Here is an 18205-nt window from a genome sequence, read left to right on the forward strand (position 1 = left end):
TAGTCAAATAAAAAAAAGAAGTTGAGACAGATATATATTGAAAGGATGAAATATTTTTTTACATAAAATTTCAAACATTCAACAATTAGGCTTGACATGACATTGTTATCATTTACCTCTTATAAAAGAACATTGTTGTGACAAAAATAAGACAATTCATAATAAAATTTAAAGATTAAAATAAAAAATATTCAATAAAATAAAACCCTAATAAATGAAATAAAAGAATATAAGAAAACCCCTAAAAAAACTTTTCATCTATTAATAGTGATTTTATTGAAATTTAGAATTAAGAAAAAGGTCCGTAGAAACTCGAGTTATGATTATACAATATTCATTATCAAGTAAATATATATAGTGTAAAATATGTATTATATATGATAATACAATATTACCCAATATTTAAAAGAATGACAGCCAAAATGCAATAATAGTAACTGATTACGAAGTATACAGTTCAAAATTATTACACGATTAAATACATGTTTAGCAAAATTCAAAACTAATGATAATTACAATAGTCGACTATCGTTGCACTTTATTTTTTAAAGTTTCCTTTTAGAAGAGTTAAACCCTGAAATTTATATATAATTTTTTATTCTACTTTAATTTCTTTTCGTTTCTCCTTCAAAAATGATTTACGCTTACATATTCAGGATTGACATATGTTAAAACATTACTTAAGTTTAAACAAAATCACTCAAATAGACTTATTTTGTTAAAATAAAACACATGCTTATTTATCTGAGTGTTTATCTCATCACATTAGTCTAATATATATAATCCTTGCAAAATTAGTTAGATTAATAAATGACACGCATATATTCCGTTATTAAGCGTAAGAGACTTATAATTAAATTACACTTTGTTAAGAAAAGATTAACTTAATTAATAACCTTAAATTTTCTTGTAATTAATATTTTTTTCAAAATTATGTCTAGAAAATTAGTAAATGGAGAGAAAATAATAGTAGAAACGTTATAATTTTTAAAATTAAACTCTTGAATAGTTTTAAAGATAGAAAAAGACCAATATCGAACAAAAATAGTCAATCATATGTTGGTCTACAAATAATCAAAGTAAATTACAAAATTTAAAAAGTCTTCCAATAGACAACATGAGAATTTGGAAATAGTTTAGTTGAATGCGATGTGAAAATATTATATATATTCATATTTCTTATTATAAAACATTTAATATTAATTATATATTTGATTTATTACTTTTCTACTTGTAATAATTAAAAAAAAACAATATATCAAAGCAAATAACACAACAAAATTTAATTCTGAAGAGTGTTGGCCAATATATTATCACATATACTTTTAATTATAAGATGAGTCAATATAATATACACTGCTTCCTAATAATTTAAACAAATATATATTATATATTATGTATTATGATAAAAAAGTTTATTGTAATTTTTATGTTGATTTTGTAATATATTATTCTGGGCAGTGGTTTAGTTTTGGAATAAAAAAGAGCTGAATCTTAACTAATTGTAATATAGCTGATTACAATAATTTACACGATGCCATAATAATCATGGCACATGTATTGTAACACAATGCCAGTTATACGATGTTAAAGAATGGTATTACTGAAAAGCCCTTACTTTAGCGAAGATCCTAGTTTGGGAAAAGGAGAAAAGATGGGGAAAAGGGTAATTTGAAGTCGGTCCAATTGTTGGCGATCATGATCAAAACACCGGACTCCATGGCTTCGCCTCGTACGAATTTGGAGCTCCAACTCAGCGTCGGGCAACTCAAATCCTCCTAATTCCAACTTCTCTTCGATTCCTTCAATCGCCAATTCCACTCTCTCCTCGTTGCCACATTCAAGGTCTTCAAATTTGAACTTCGCTCTATTTTTTTTCTTCTTTTCAATTCTCTTGATTCAACTTCTAGGGTTTTCCTTTTATGCAATTCGTAATGCTTTTACTGCAAAACCGAGGTAGTTCGTTATTCTCCTTTTGTCGTTTTTCGTTGATTCAACGCTAGGGTTTCGTCTTCTTGCTTGAAAAGGTAATTGAAATTAAAATCGTGCTTTCGACCGAATTTAGATGGAGGCAACAGGGGAGAACTACAGAAGGGGTATCTACTTGAATGGACTTGCTCCAGCATAGGCAACGCGAGTTATCTTGTTGATTCATGCATTTTTTTTTTCTCTTGTTTTCTATTTCAAATAGTATACCACTGGGGATATTAATTGACCAAAATTGCCTTTTTCATTGCATTGTGTTTTTATCATATATTCAAAAGTAAAGACTACACGATAAATTTTAATGCGCCGTCATTGCTTATAGATAGGTAGTACATTGAACTGGGGAAGTATACTTAAGAGCGAGAGAAGATGGGCAGGAGTATAGGAAGGAAAGATTGTAAACTAAAGTGTTTGTCTGATGTTTGCTTCTGCTTGGCACATTCGGTGGGTGGGACTCGAAACTGTTTTATCCGGAAACTATGTCGATTATTTGTAAAGATTGACATTCTGTTTTCTCTCGTGAGTGGGATAAAAACAGTCTAATTAATGGCTTAGATTGGTGTTTGAAGTCTAGTCAGCATAAATTGTTCTGGCTAGTGGTTTACGTGTGTAGGGTATTGTTGACAAATCTTCGTAGCATTTGTTGTAACATTATAGAATTCACCATGAAGCCAATTAAACATTTATTTCTATAAAGTTAAATATTTTTTTATATGGTCACGTTGCTTGGTAAAGTACGTGCAGTCTGACTTGCATATTTTGAGCTAGCTAGTATGTTCTACGGTCAGAATCAATGTTGACTGTTGTGGAGTTGGAAAAATTCTTATTCATGCTCGTATGGATTGTTTTACCCCATTATTGAATGGGAGTGTCTGTTAACAACTTAGGGTTTGCTTGGAAATCCGCTACAGCTCAGTTGAACGGAGGTAGTTTCCCACTTTCTGATACGTAAACTGAGAAAGAGATAGTGTGTGGGATCCATGTTCAGGTCAACTGAACCGAACATGGTAATATTCCTTTGTTCAGTAATTTGCACCACCAAAAGACACCTGACTGTACAAACCTTTTTTACACAATTTTCAACCCTTAGTCTCACTTCAACCGTAACTTTGATTGTTAAATTTATTTAGGAGGAGATTCAAGTGATGCGAGGACTTGTTGTGGTGTATGTATATTACTAAAATACAGTGAGATTTTATTTTTGAGATTTATGGTATTAAATAAAGTGATTCTATACTACAGTTTTTTGAGTATTTTTTTTTTTCCTGGAGTAATTATTTCTCCTAAAGAAACCACTAAAGTGACTTATTTTGTTTATTTTTCCTTTTCAAAAGCATATAAATATTGTATTCTTAAAATATTTTTCTTTAATAAATTCACCAACAAACAGGCCTTCTATTTTGTTTTTATTTGTTGAAATGGTATACTATATGGAGAAATGATTAATCAGTGATATAAGGATGAGGACCTAGTCTTGTACAGAGTAGATTCTGTCAATTATATGATGCAATTTAATCCACTTTTTATTTGATTTGTCTAGTAGAATGGAGTTTTAGATACGAATAGCTATGATTTTTTGAGAGTATCTCTTTGAGTAGCTTTTTATTAGAGTGCTGGCACTGGTAGTTGTTTTTATGTATATCAATTTTTGACATTTAAGTTGATTTTTTGCATCATATGTGGAAATTATTCGAATGTGTTTCATATATTTTGTCTTTTTTACTATAGAATCCTGAGAGATTTGTAATGAGAATATAATACAATCTTAACCATTCAGATAAGCTTTGTATTTATTACAAACTTTTACTATGAATTCCTTTAATTTTTTTTTTTTTGTCATACCTGTTTGTGGTGCTCTTGAGTATGAGTACTTATTTGCTATCCCAAATCATACCTATGATGAATTGGAGTTTACATAAATGTCCCATATCTTTGCCAAAGAAGAATTTAACTTTTCTGTGATTATTTTGCCCTTTCAGGTGCTTTGGCCAGTTGTTCTTTTGTTATTCAGATTTGCCCTTTATGTGCCATAGTGCCGCATCTTTGTCATGCACCACTCTCTGTTCCCTATTCTTAACTCAAAGAATGTATGGGAACTAGGGCAATGGCATCTGGCAAGTTTGATCCACCTTCTAGTAGCCCAGATAGACCATTGTACCCTGGGCAACGTGGATCCCACTTAACTGCTTCATTAGATAGATCAGGTAGCTTTCGGGAAAGCATGGAAAATTCAGCTCTGTCTTCTCTTCCTAACATGTTAAGAAGCAGTTCTCCAGCAACACGTGGGGAAGTAGAGAACTTCTTCAATTATGTGCATTTTGATCCAAAGTACTTAACACTAGATCATAAGTCTAATCGTCAAGTGGAATATAAGCGACATGTCAATGCTGCTCTTGGAATTTCACCTGATGAATCTCCATCTAGTTCTTCAAAAGGCAAGCTACTGCCATCGCCAGTACCAGAAGACATGAAACGACTCAAGGATATTTTGGGAGCAAGCATAATGAAGGCGAGGTAGTTCTTTGTAGGTTTTGTTACATACATTGTATTTGGATGTGTGTAATTAAGTTTATAACATTTCATTATATGCTGTATTCAACAGGGATCGTGTGAAAATGTTTAGCGAAGCTTTATCAGTATTTCATGAAGTTTTCCCAACTATAACTTTAAAAAAAAGATCTCGAGCTGAAAGTTTCTCTAATGACCGATCTAATGTCATGTCAAGTGATCGCCCAGTCTTGGGGTCAAGCATGGGTAAGGGTGGTGTTCAAGGTCATCCTGTGACAGGTGGTTTTGAACTTGAGCAGCAAAAGTCAGAAGAACGAACCAAAAATGTTGTTCCAAACAAGCGTACTCGCACTTCTATGGTTGATGTTAGGGTATGTGTCTTAGGTGATTTTCCCTATTCTTGTTTGCAAGTGTTAACATGCTCAATTTCACACTTTAATTCTTCCTATAATTGCATATTCATTTTCCTACTGTCTGGATATTTAAGATAAATACTGTAGTCACATACAATGGTATATATGTACTAGTTGTATATTTTTTATTTTGCAACATTTGTTCCTAACTGTGATTCACCTTGAAACTGCTTTAGTTTAAATGTGCCTGCTAGAACATTTCTCCAGTGACATTTTTGTGGATATCACTTTATGTCTGGAATTATAAAATTATATATATATATATATATATATATATATATATATATATATATACATATACATATATATATATATATATATATATATTTATTTATTTATTTATTTGTATACATTATGTGTTCTTCCTGAAGTTTGTAAGTAGGTTTCCAACAGCTTTATGTTTGCTTATGCCTTCTCATTTTTTTTTCTGTGAAAGGAGTGAAGTATAGTATATTCTACATTTTAGTTTTTAGGTTTTTGTGAGGGAAAACTGTTGTAGGCTCAGACTTGGATATTTGTTCTTTCTTTTATATAGAATAACCTTTCAGATCAATATGGCATGCAATAAAACCTTTTAAACAACACTAACATGTCTTGATAAATTTCAGATGGATGTGCGGACTAATTCTCTTGTCAGGCCATCAGGCACAGTTGACAGAGACAAGGAAAAGTCACGGATTACCAGCAATGGTGCAGTTCAGAGTGAAGAACGCGCCTTACCTATTGTTGGTGATGGTTGGGAAAAGACAAAAATGAAGAAGAAGCGTTCCTGCATCAAACTAGATGGTTCTCCAAGTACAACATTGACTAAACCTGTTAACACCTTCCAAGAAACTAAACAGGGAATGCAACAAAGACTTGTTACTGATTCTCGGTCAAAATTGAGTAATGATTCTCATTCTTTTAGGTACGAATGTGTTACATATTTTTATTTTTTTATATCTGGGAGAATTGAAGATAATGAAAACATCCTTTAAAAAAAGAGGGAAAATATGAAAGAAATGTTATATCCCAAGAGAGAATCCATATAAGACAATGATGTTGAATCTCTTTAATCAACTACCTGATAACTGCATAAATTGCTCAGTTCCATGAATTCTGGCCTCCTGTTTCCTGCTACATGCTTTAAATGGAGAATGAAAATAAACTATAGACAATAACTGTAATGGAGTTCTCTTCTCCGAGTATTAATAGTGAAATGACTTTTGTCTAAGAAAGACAATACAGTTGTGATGAATTTTATTGATTTAAGGACAATGACTTTAAAATCTCTGATGGATGATAACATGTATGATATAACAGTTTATATTTATATTTATTTATTTCTATAAGCAATTCTAACTGTTTATAGTGCTCTAACCTAACTTATAAATATAATAATTTCACTATTTTCTTACAGGCCGGGAGTTTCCAATGGAACTGTTGGGGCTGGAAAATCAGATGGTATCTCTCAACAAGCTGGGTTGGGCATACGAGCCTCTACCCCCAGAAACAACCAAGATAACAATTCCCCTGTCAATGATAGGCGAGGTCGCCCTGTTGGTTCAGACAAGGAAAGGGTGAATTTCAGAGCTGTAAACAAGTAAACACAAGCAGTGGATCCTATATCTTCTTTATTTGCTTTCTTGCTTTTAGGAATAATAATTGTCTTTTACATTTTTGTTTCATGTTGCTTTCTCTTTGTCTCCTTATTTTCATTTTGTTAGGTGTGGTTGTTCAATTGATTATAGTTCAAATGTCTCTTTGTCTGAGTGATATTTTTTATGTAATTGATGATTTATTCAGTATCTATGTTATATGGATGCCCAGGGCAACTGCACGTGATGAGTTTAATACAGCCAGTCCTACTGCTAGTGCAAAAATGAATACCGCTATTCGGGCTCCACGATCTGGTTCTGGAGTTGCCCCCAAGTTGTCACCAGTTGTCCATAGAGCAGCTGTTCCTAACGATTGGGAACTCTCTCACTGTGCTACGAAGCCACCTGCTGCTGCTAACAATCGCAAGCGTGTGGCTTCTGCAAGGTCATCTTCCCCACCTGTTGTACCCTGGCAGAGGCCACAAAAGAGCTCTCGCACTGCCAGAAGAACAAATTTCATGTCTATTGTTTCAAATAATGATGAGGCTCCAGCTTTGGATACTGCATCTGATGTGGCTGGTAATGATCTGGGGTTAGGATTTTCCAGACGCTTGGCTGGCAGTTCTACCCAGCAAATTAAATTAAAAGCTGATCCTTCATCTTCAGCTGCCTTATCTGAAAGTGAAGAGTCAGGGGTGGCTGACACTAAACCAAAAGAAAAGGGTAGGAAGCCGGAAGAGATAGATCAGAAATCTGGACAAAATGTTCAAAAGGTGTCTAACTTGGTATTACCGACTAGAAAGAATAAGCTTGTTTCTGAAGAACATGGAGATGGTGTTAGGAGGCAAGGGAGGACTGGACGCAGTCTTACTGCCACAAGGTCACTAATGCCAATGACATCTGAGAAGCTTGGGAATATTGGAACTGCAAAGCAGCTTAGAAGTGCAAGACTATCTGATAAGAATGAAAGGTTCCATCCTTCTATCTAAGAACTTTGTTTAAGTTGTTTGACAATTTGTTTGGGCAGATGGATTAAAGTCCATGACTTGATGAAATCCTTGCAGCAAGGCAGGTCGTCCACCATCCAGGAAACTTTCTGATCGCAAGGCCTATGCACGACAAAAGCCTACTATTAATGCAGCCACAGATTTTTTTGGTACTAGTTCATTCTTCTAGAAGAGATTAATGGACTAAATTTTTAACTGCAGTACAAGTATATTGTTATTCACTTTTGGTTTATTTGGTTTAGTTGGGTCAGAAGATGGACATGAAGAGCTGCTGGCTGCTGTAAAGGGTCTTATCAACTCTGGTATGAATCTCATTGTATACTTTTTATATATTTGCAGCCTAAAAATTTCTCCCTCATGGAGTTCTTTTATATTTTCTTGTCACTGCAGCTCATACTTTTTCCAGCCCCTTCTGGAGGCAGATGGAGCCTTTCTTCAGTTTGATAACTGAGGAGGATATTTCTTACTGGAAGCAAAAGGTAATCTTAACTTTCTCAACGCTTACAAATGACAATTTTTTTTTTTGTGAAAGTAATTAATCGGTCCCTGGTGACACCTCTTTTGTTGTTGCTCCCACATGAAAAACTCTATACTTTGGTCCTTTTATGAAATCAACTGCATGTGGATCAGTTCTTATTGTTCATTACCGGTGTTAGATTTGGTCCCTATACTTCTCAGTTGACAATGTTTTCCGCTTTAGTTCTTACATGAAGAAATTGAACTCTTCATTACTTGATTTTGTCTTCAAATGAAAAGAAAAAAGTACTATGTTTTATCCCTTACACTAGAGACATTTAGTTAACATTTTTAACAAAATGATCAACATTCAAAATTTAGCAAACATCACTATTGTTGATAAATTGATATTAGATTTGGTTCCTGTGCATGGCAGTTGGCAATGTTTCTGTTTTAGCTTTTCATGAAGAAATTTTACAATTCCTTTGTCCATTTTGGTCTTGTATAAAAACACTATATTTTGGTCCTTACAATAGAAATATTTCGTGATTTTTTTAATATAGTGATGAATATGTGAAGTTTATTCATGTATCGATGAAAACAAAAAAAATATTCAGAGTGTACGGACCAAGTTTTTAACTCGAACATTTTCTTCTGTGTTGGATTTGTTGTAATGCTGACTCTTTTAGCCTATAATTTCAGAAAAAAGTACATTTCAGCAATATATTTTTATTCAGCAGTAGTACTACTTATTAATCAGGATACCGTACCTGTGTGCTATTGTTGAATACTTGCAGGTTTATTTATTTTGTTAGATCTTTTTATTAGTTCTATTATATGCAATGATGCCTATAGAATACATCAGTATTATTACTAAGAAATATCAAATGTCGACTAGATGAAGCATGCAATGTTTCCTTTTGGTATAGATATTTATGTGGTGTCATAGGTATGATATAGAAGATGAAATACAGTGCAGTCATTTACTGTTATAGTTTAATGTGACATTGACACTGATCAGTTCTGTATGCATCCGAAGGTCATTTCATGACTGTCATATTTCATCTTAAAACCAATTGACAACAAGTGAAGTTGTGCAGTAAATACATAAAGCCACAATTCAAGAATGAAGGCAGACAATGAAGTCTGGCATTGTCATCTTCATATGATAAATTTCATTTCAGAACGAATTGACATTAAGTCTAGTTACTCAACAGATATTAATTTGCACTCTAAGAATTGAGGCACACGATATCGGTCTTCCTAACAAAAACTATATTAGCTGGCTGCACTTACTGTTTTGTTCAGGTTAAGTTAAGCCAGAATATGAAAATGCTTGTTGTAGTTGGCTGATTAGGCTCATATCTGAGAACCAGTGGGGATTTTTTTTTTTTACTTTTTTATTAATTTTTCTGCATGTATAAAATGTTATTTAAATAAATATTTTCATAAACACTTGTAGAAAAAAAGAAGGTAGAACGCATTGAGCTTTTCCATAAGCTAAAATATCAACTTATACATCTTAGCTCTTGGATAAGATAAGAGTTTCTATAAAAGTTAATTTGAAAAAAAAAATTTATTTAAAGCAAAAAATAAATTAATTTGAAAATTTGACCTGCCTAGAATAGGAATAGATTATTTAAACATTTATTGATACTTTACTTTCCTTCAGATAAATCTTGAATCAAGCACGTCGATGCCAACTCCCATTCCTTCAAATATAGATGGCTGCGAAATTGTCAATGGATATGGGTTGACGGCCTGTGAAAGAGATTCTGGATCTGATGCTCAATGGAATGCTGGAGTTATTTCAGGACAGTTGCAACTATCTAAGGGAGATCATAATATGATTCCTCTGTGTCATAGGCTTATAGCTGCTTTAATCTCAGAGGAGGAGTGTAGTGGTGGAAGTGAACAATTCAAGTTTGGTGCTTTCGATCCTGAATTTGACCCTGACGGGCAATCGGAATTGAGTGGTTTGGATTACCACTCGGGAACCAATTTTCAGTTTGCTTGTCATTCTGCTTCTAATGGTTATAGGATTATAGACAAGCCAGAACATGATGTAACTCATAGTGATATCATTGGTATTCCTCCAACTGGGTTGAATTCAAGCTTTGGTAAATCTATAAATGGTTTTCTCCACGATAAAGCATCAATGTCTAGCTTTACCGGTTCAGAGATGCAATATGATAGTTTGGATATAAATGATAAGATTCTCTTGGAGCTTAAAAGCATTGGAATTGCCCCAGTTCCTGAGGTGAGTCTAAATGCCTAATCCATAAGATTTAAACTATATTGTTCTTTGAATTTTTGCAACCAATAGTTATACTTCAAGATGTTTTTGCCTTTGCTGTTGAATCTTTAATATGGTACTCTGGTACTGATTTTAATTTTGTTTTTCAAGCCTGATATGTTGCAAACAGATGACGAGGGAATATTGGAGGATATTACTAAGTTGGAGGAGCTTTACCAAGGGCAGGTACTGATTGATTGGTGCAGAAGCCAAGTTGTACTTTTTTATTTGTCCTAATCCTTTTTCCCCATAACTATTATTTATGTTCTGATATTTTGCAATGTTTGATTTTATATATTATATAAAGATATAGATCATTCATAGAGATGGAAACCTTCAATTTGTAGATTATATTCAACATTTGACGCTCTTCATTTTTTAATGGATGTAATTCATTTTGTTTATTATTATTTTCTTGTATTTTACAGATTTCAAAGAAGAAAAGCTTGCTAGATGGATTGTTCAGAGTTGCCTCAGTGGATAAAGAACTTCAAGAAAAGTAATTGCCCTGCCACTTATAGCCTAATTATTTGCTCATTCTAACTTATTTTGCCTTCATTCTTCTGATTGAAAATATAAACTTCTGTTTAGCAGGGATTTTGAGCAACGTGCTCTAGATAAACTTGTAGTGATGGCTTATGAGAAGTACATGGTAATCTGCTTAACATTCAACACTATTTGTGTTTATAATGTGCTTTCAATTTTTGAATCTTAATTCTGCATGCTATTTTAGTTATGCTCCCGTTGAAAAATGTAGTCTCAAGAAATCCTTGGCCTATTACTTTTGCTGAGACGTGGTGTATTTTGCCTATTCTTGGTCTTTGGTCTTTACCAGTAAAACCAAAATTTATGCTTTACCGAAATGCCTTATTATCTTGTTTGAACTAATTGAATTGTTTTAGAAGAAAGTATCCAGCCTTTCATTTACTTGTAGAGTCAAATCTCAATAAAAGGGTGGTCCGTGCACTGGGCTCCAAAGTGTCAGTCATGGAGGTTGAGGAGGATAAGATATCGTGTAATTACTTGCTAGAAAAAAGACTCTGCAACTAAACCCCTTACCATTAATGTTTTACAAAACTTGCACTCAAAATGCTTTGCTGTTACTATTTTATAATTAGGTAACATGGGTGAGTAAATTGACAAACGGTTGATTTACAGGCTAGTTGGGGCCCTAGTCCCTCTGGTGGGAAAAATACGAGCAACAAAATGGCCAAGCAAGCTGCATTGGGATTTGTCAAACGAACATTGGAGCGATGCCATCAATTTGAAGAAACTGGCAAGAGCTGCTTCAGTGATCCTTTATTCAAGGATATGTTCCTTGCTGAATCTTCGAAACCGCATCTTTCTTCCCTTTCCGTTGAAGCAAGAACAGGTAGGTGTTTGTCAAACGAACATTGCAGAGATGCCATCAATTTCATTAAATGCTTTGATCTGATCTACTCTGTCTTTCTTCTTATTCAACTGTGTTCAGCATCTCTATTTTAGCTTAGAATTTAATAACTTTGGGACTGCATTTAACATCTTGTCTAATGTGCTATGTCATCAACTCATCTTGTTTATCTTTTTGCACATCTTGACAAACTCTGATTTATTTATTTATTTATTATTTTATTTTTTTTAATTTAATCGTTTTACTTTCTGCAGCTTCTATGGGTTCACAACAGAGTCCATCGCAGTTTAGTCAGAATATGGATAATCATGACCTCCATTCATCAGATATGCTTCCTGCCTTAAATCATTCATCTGACCAAACTAGTGGGAAGGAAGATCTCTGGTCAAACAGAGTGAAGAAGAGGGAATTGTCCCTTGATGATGTTGGTGGTACTCCTGGTCTTTCTAGTGCTTCAGGCATTGGAAGTTCTGTAACAAGCAGTGCAAAAGGAAAGAGGAGTGAGAGAGATAGAGATGGAAAGGGGCACAGCCGGGAGGTACTATCCAGAAATGGAACCACAAAAGTTGGTAGGCCAGCATCATCCAGTGCTAAGGGTGATAGAAAATCCAAAACGAAGCCTAAGCAGAAAGCGAGTCAGAATTCAGTTTCTGTGAATGGCCTCCTTGGGAAGTTATCAGAACAACCAAAACCAGCATTATCTTCTACTCCAAAGTCTAATGAAATGCCTACAACTAGCAATACGAAGGAAAAGGATGAGTTTGGCTTGGGTGGATTGGATGATCACGAGCCTATTGATTTGTCCAACCTGCAACTACCTGGAATGGATGTACTCGGTGTTGGTGATGACCAAGGTCAGGATCTTGGTTCATGGTTGAATATTGATGATGATGGATTACAAGATCATGATGACTTTATGGGCGGCCTTGAAATTCCAATGGACGATCTCTCGGACTTGAATATGATAGTTTGAAGCTGCCTTTTTTGTATAGTCCTGTTTAGTATACCAATAACAAAAGCAAACAGTACGTTCAAGAAATGACTAGTTACATAGGATGGTCTTATGGCTAATCCCATCCACAATTAGGTTATATAGATTCTTTGGTAGACTATGCCCTCCAAGTTGTTTTTGAGTGACCTTTCCAGCTGTTTCGGATTTTGCTCGTGTTAAAGTTCATGACTTCCACTGTAAAGATCTTTTTGTTCTAAGGTACAAGTTAGCATTCCTGGTAATTATATCTTAGCCAACACTTCCTGGTTGTAGCTCTTACAAATCAGAGAACAAGACCTCATGTACATACATTTAATATTTCTAATAAAATCAGCTTTTCATTTGCTGAAATTACACCCGGCTGGCCACCCTCATGGTCTCCCTTCTCTCTCCCCGTTTCTTTGGTTTTCTTTTGGAGTTTTGCTTTTGCAGGTACATATTCAATGTGATGTACGAGCGGTCTGCGGCTGTAGCTTCATCCAGGTATCATCCACGTTATTGTACGAGATATTCTTGGAAAAACTGATACTGATGCTTATGTGATCAACTGATTGTTGTCTACGTTGCACCAGATAATCCAGTTGCTGTGTTTATTTGGGTATATGGGGCAGATTCTGGGAATAGCATCGCTCATTCTCTCGTCTCCAATTAAGGTTTGGAAGTGAATAGGGACTAAACATTTTTCCTGATATTATAGTCGTTCTAGTTGATTTTGACTTCTGAGATTCTGTAGATGGATGAATTACAACCTTTGTAGATTGAAGGGAGATCTTCTGGAGTATTTCTAATATTCTTCACAGGATTCACCATTGTTACAAATTAACCAATATGCAAGGGAATTTTCTTCCCTGATGAAAGTGGACTGCAGTTCCTTGTATGCTTGGAGGTAAGCTTTGAATCCTTGCTGGCCCTCCTAACTTAACAGCTTCCTATTTAAGTTTTGGTTAGTATATTGTTGAAGAGACTATGCTATGTCATTGTAGTAAAATTGCAGTGGGACATCAAACGCTCTAGTAATTTGGTTACACCATCCATTGATTTGTAGCATGTGGCACACATGGACTATCTTCTTCCTTGAGCCTGACTTCCTCTATGTAATTATATATTATATATTGCTGAACCAGGGTTTTCCTTTATATTGGGACTTGATGTCAATTTGGAATTGTGTTTTGAATGCGCAGTTTTAACCCCATAAACAAATCAACAATTTAGTTTTTAATTCTTACATGTCTGTCTGCTTCAAAATTAGGAATACTGCTACAAAAAAATAAATGTTGGTAGGTTACATTCAACGGAAAAGCTTAGTGAGAGTAAAATTCTGTCAAACAAGCTTCGTAAATCGGGATTAATGTAGAACAGACATACACATTGTAGTTGTGAAGTTCGCTTCAATCCTCTACGGATGCCTGCTGATATCTGTAGATTAGCTTTCAGACTATTATGTTGAACAGTGTATTCTGATGAATCCAATTTGTCTTCATGGATGTAAAAAAGTAGCTCGAAATTACACATACTAATGATTTAATAAACCCTTTTTGCCAAAATATAATTATTTATAAATTCTTAATATTTTTTTGATACAGTAGTATTATTTTGCTAAAATTGTTTATTAATACTTTAAAAATGATTTACATGTGAAGGAGTATTTCATTTGGAATTAAAATGTTAACTACAACAAAAATAACAGGAGAGTAGGTTTTACAAAGAAACAGAGGTGGAAGCAAAAATAAATTAGACATCTTTTGTTACAAGATCGCCGGAAATAAGTTGTGTATTTTTTTTTTATCTATAAGTTGTTAACACTAACAATAATATATTTGAAGAAATGTATTCAACGGACCTTTTATATAGTTGTAATAAATAGGAGTGAAGGAATATTTAGACTGTCAATTTAACATAATATTTTCTTATTTGTAGAAGTAATTTATGATAATACAATGTCTAACTTTCTTTGTCCTATTATAATAGTGCCGTATTAGAATAATTTGTTTTGTTTTTTTAAAATTTAAAATTAGTACTTTTGTTTTTTGTAATTAAAAAATGTTTCTTTTGTAGTATTTTTTTAATATATATTATTGGTGTGAACTTTTTATGAATTTCAAGAATAATTAATGTTTGGGTAACTTTATTTTCCTTTTTAGGCTTAAAATACGCGTGGAAAAAGACAAAGGTATACAAAGAGAGAGAGAGGGAGAGAGAAATGAAAATGAAAATGATATGGTCGGTTGGTCAGCAGCGAAGATGGAGAACACGTGGAGACAAAGGGAAGGTGTTGTGTTGTCTCTCTGTCGTGGTTTTCTTTCTTTCCAATTCTAATACAATATAATAATAATATAATAATGCAAAGAGAAAGAGAGAGAATCTCTCATCTCTTTTCATCTCTTCTTTCATCTCATGCTACGCCAATTGCTCATGGTGTACGCGTCAACTCCTTCCTCTTAACTATTTCTTTCCACTTGACTTCATGCATCCCCCTTCAAATTATTTTTACTTTTATATTCAATCTTTTCTGTACGTAAACATCTTAATCATCCGTAGGCTGGGCATAGTTAACTTATTCATAGTAAACTATGGATAATTTATAATGTTTTTATTTTAAACTCTGAACTGTATTTTAGTTTGATTTGAAACTTCTACTTGCTTCGCTCTTTTTTTATTTTTCAGCAACATACAAAAGTAAGAAATAAAGAAATAAGATGTCCGAATTATCTTTTAAATTATATATATATATATATATATATATATATATATATATATATAACTGTTTTAAAGTTCTTTAAAAAGTTAACTATAATAATTATTAAAATATTCATTATATATTTTAAAAGAACTAAATTTTATTAAATTGTAATTAAAAACCAGTAATTATTTTGCAAATTAATAAAACTAAATATATTTGTAAAAATAAAAAGATAAAAATGTGTGTATGATAAGTATGAAAAATACATGTTTCTAGACTTATTAATCAGCTCAGATTTGTAATTATTTGTGAAGTAATGTGTTTTTCTCTGTAATAGGGAAAGTTGTGTAGTAAATTGTATAGAATTTATATATCAAAGTGGAGTGTTGTCGAACATTTCTCGCTAAGCTAACAATAATTTTCTTATCCGGACAAAAGAAAGAAATGAAAACTTCTCTGGAACTTTCAGGAGACTACTTCAAGTTATCAAGACACCATTTCGGTAAGGGATTGTTGTATGTTTTAGATGACTAGGAGTAGTTAAATTTCTCTTTCGTTGGGATTTGATGTAATGCACTCACTGTGATGTAATTTTCCTGTTTTGTTGGAAGTCTCACATCGACTAGAGATAAGGCCATTTAAGTGTATATAAGTGGGTGCAAACCTCACCCTACAAGTCGGTTTTGTGGGGTTGAGTTAGGCTTAAAGTCCAATTCTAACATGGTATCAAAGCCATGATCTTTTAAGTGATTTGGGATCTAGGGATTTTTAACATCGGAACATAGTTGTATATATGATTCATGAAACCCAATTCTAATTCTATTGAAGTTTCTTTAAAATATAAATTTCTGGCACACCAACTCTTTGATAAAATACCAAAAAGAGTTATTTGTGTTGTTTTATGTATTTTTATGTCTAATTGAGTAGTTAACAGTATATAAGAAAACAATTATAAAATATATTCTTTTAATTTGTGTGTCATGTGTAAGCAATGGTTAGTATTTTCTCTATGTTATAAATATTCAATATTATTAACATATAAGCAACACTGGTATATGTGTGTAAAAATTTGTTAGATTTCAAAATAATATTACCAATGAAATAATTGCAAATGAATACGGTCACCTTTACTTTTCACTTGTTTAGATATTTTGCTTTTCAGTACGTTCAGAGTGTACATAAATAGCAAAGGTATGTTTTTAGAGACAAGTGATTTAGTACACTTATTAGTTAATTAATTATATAAGTTCAGTTTTTAAAAGTTAAACTATAAAACAGTACAGTTTATTGTTTTAAGTAGTTCAGTTTCTTTTAGTTTAGTATAATATAGTTAGTTATAGTTTAGTATGGTTTGCCCAACTCTAACCTCACAATTTTTATACTTTCTTTTTCATTTTTATTAAAAATATATGATGAAATTACAACTATTTTATCATGAATTTTTTTAATAAGAACTTTTTTCTGAACATAATACTTTATTTAAATATAATATAATTAAAGAAAGTGTCTAGTTTTATGTAGATTAGAAAAAATGCTTTTCACACAATATTTAAATATTATAAATGTGAAATATCATTTATATTTTTTATATAAATATTGTTAACATTATTAACATGATTTTTTATTTGTTGTTCTCTATAATTCACTTTTGATAACAATTTGGTTTTAATGTGTACCTTACCATCTTATTTAAGAGATGAATAATAAAAGTTATAAATATCATCAAACATTAAAATACGTAGAAGAAACTATATTATTGTCCAGTTAAAGATGGTTTAACATTAATCTAATTTTTTCTCCAAAGCAATTGATACCAATGAAAAGAAAAATACGGAACTTGTTATCACATTAGAAAAGAAAAAACCCCAAAATAAGTTACCATTTATTTCACTATAATAAAATCTCATATTTGATACCAATGAATATTTTTCTTTCTCTTTTTCATTTTTTTATTTCTTCATTTTTTTTTTCCTTGATGGGTCATCGTCTCACCAGTATCACCTCTAAGTCATCCTCATCCTTTGATTCATTCTCTTATTTGTTTTTCTTTTTCATCTTCTTTTTCCTTCACCTACTCTTCTCTTTTTTTAATCGTATTCTCTTAATATATAAAAAAAAAATCTATCAGAACGAAAAAATTATTGTTTAAATTATTAAGGAAATTATAATTTATTAATTAATGATGTTGACAACTTTTGCTATCAGTAATTCTAATGATAAATTATCAACAAACGATAGGTGAATCTCCATAAACTCTTAAAACTTTAGTAGAAGTTGATCGACCTGTAAAATAGAAAATCATCTCTTGAACTTTAACCTAATTCTCAAGAAGAAAAATCTTATAACTCTCAAACATAACAAAGTCCACAAAATCGATGAGTTATCATTTATTTTTATTTTTAGTATATTTTCTAATAATTTATAATTATCACTTTCAATACGGTTGAATAACCATTGTTGACGACAGTTATTGACAATGTCAATATCCATTTGATAACAAAATTATTAAAAGTAACCGAAGGAAGTGTATATTAATAAAAACAAATTATAGAAATTCACTAATAAGTGCTAACACCTATATTTTTCAACATAAAAAATAATAATTTCTCTTATGTAATTTTATAACGTGTTGAACTTAAACAAAGTAATACGTGAACGAAAACTAAAAAGAATGTTAATGTAGATTTGATTGGGAAGGTAAACATGTATCATAATTACTAACTAAAAAAACATTAACTAGGGAATAAAAAATAACTTCAAATGCTTTAAATACTACTAACATTCTCTTAGTTAGCAATCAAACAGTATTCAGATTTCAAAAAGTAAACAAAACGCTCTTAGAAACAAAAATCTAAGGTATATTTAATTGTATATACCATCTTTAAAAGAATAAGCTAATAA

The 18205-nt window shown here is 32.2% G+C and overlaps 1 protein-coding gene across 10 annotated transcripts; it reads left to right on the forward strand.

Moving 5' to 3' along the window:
- The first annotated feature begins 1641 nt into the window (after nucleotides 1-1641).
- Nucleotides 1642-15148, forward strand: LOC106768586. 10 transcript variants are annotated; one of them, XR_002668841.1, is made up of 17 exons: nucleotides 1642-1845; nucleotides 3966-4500; nucleotides 4589-4865; nucleotides 5516-5814; nucleotides 6307-6489; nucleotides 6717-7454; nucleotides 7549-7640; nucleotides 7734-7793; nucleotides 7882-7970; nucleotides 9620-10207; nucleotides 10355-10429; nucleotides 10672-10742; nucleotides 10835-10895; nucleotides 11402-11615; nucleotides 11888-13510; nucleotides 13608-13718; nucleotides 14766-15147. XR_002668841.1 is itself a non-coding variant. In XM_014653817.2 (15 exons), exons 2-15 carry the CDS (start codon nucleotides 4076-4078, stop codon nucleotides 12604-12606), a joined length of 3891 nt encoding a protein of 1296 aa, XP_014509303.1. In that variant the 5' UTR covers nucleotides 1642-1845; nucleotides 3966-4075; the 3' UTR covers nucleotides 12607-14162. The 10 variants fall into 10 exon arrangements, 2 of the variants coding, with proteins under 2 accessions (XP_014509303.1, XP_014509304.1); XR_002668838.1 differs by lacking the exon at nucleotides 14766-15147 and having other exon boundaries at nucleotides 11888-13107; nucleotides 13197-13277; nucleotides 13358-14159; XR_002668844.1 differs by lacking the exon at nucleotides 14766-15147 and having other exon boundaries at nucleotides 11888-13107; nucleotides 13197-13277; nucleotides 13382-14159.
- Nucleotides 15149-18205: the final 3057 nt, after the last annotated feature.

Source organism: Vigna radiata, chromosome 7 (genome assembly GCF_000741045.1).
Source record: "Vigna radiata var. radiata cultivar VC1973A chromosome 7, Vradiata_ver6, whole genome shotgun sequence".
In the NCBI taxonomy this organism is placed as follows: Eukaryota; Viridiplantae; Streptophyta; class Magnoliopsida; order Fabales; family Fabaceae; genus Vigna; species Vigna radiata.

What these genes read in the sequence shown, in the direction of transcription:
- LOC106768586 (XM_014653817.2), top strand. Translation starts at nt 4,076, where the DNA reads ATGGGAACTAGGGCAATGGCATCTGGCAAGTTTGATCCACCTTCTAGT. An exon ending in GCAAGCATAATGAAGGCGAG is followed by an intron (nt 4,501 to 4,588) that starts GTAGTTCTTTGT and finishes TGTATTCAACAG; the next exon opens with GGATCGTGTGAAAATGTTTA. An exon ending in AAAGGGTCTTATCAACTCTG is followed by an intron (nt 7,794 to 7,881) that starts GTATGAATCTCA and finishes TTGTCACTGCAG; the next exon opens with CTCATACTTTTTCCAGCCCC.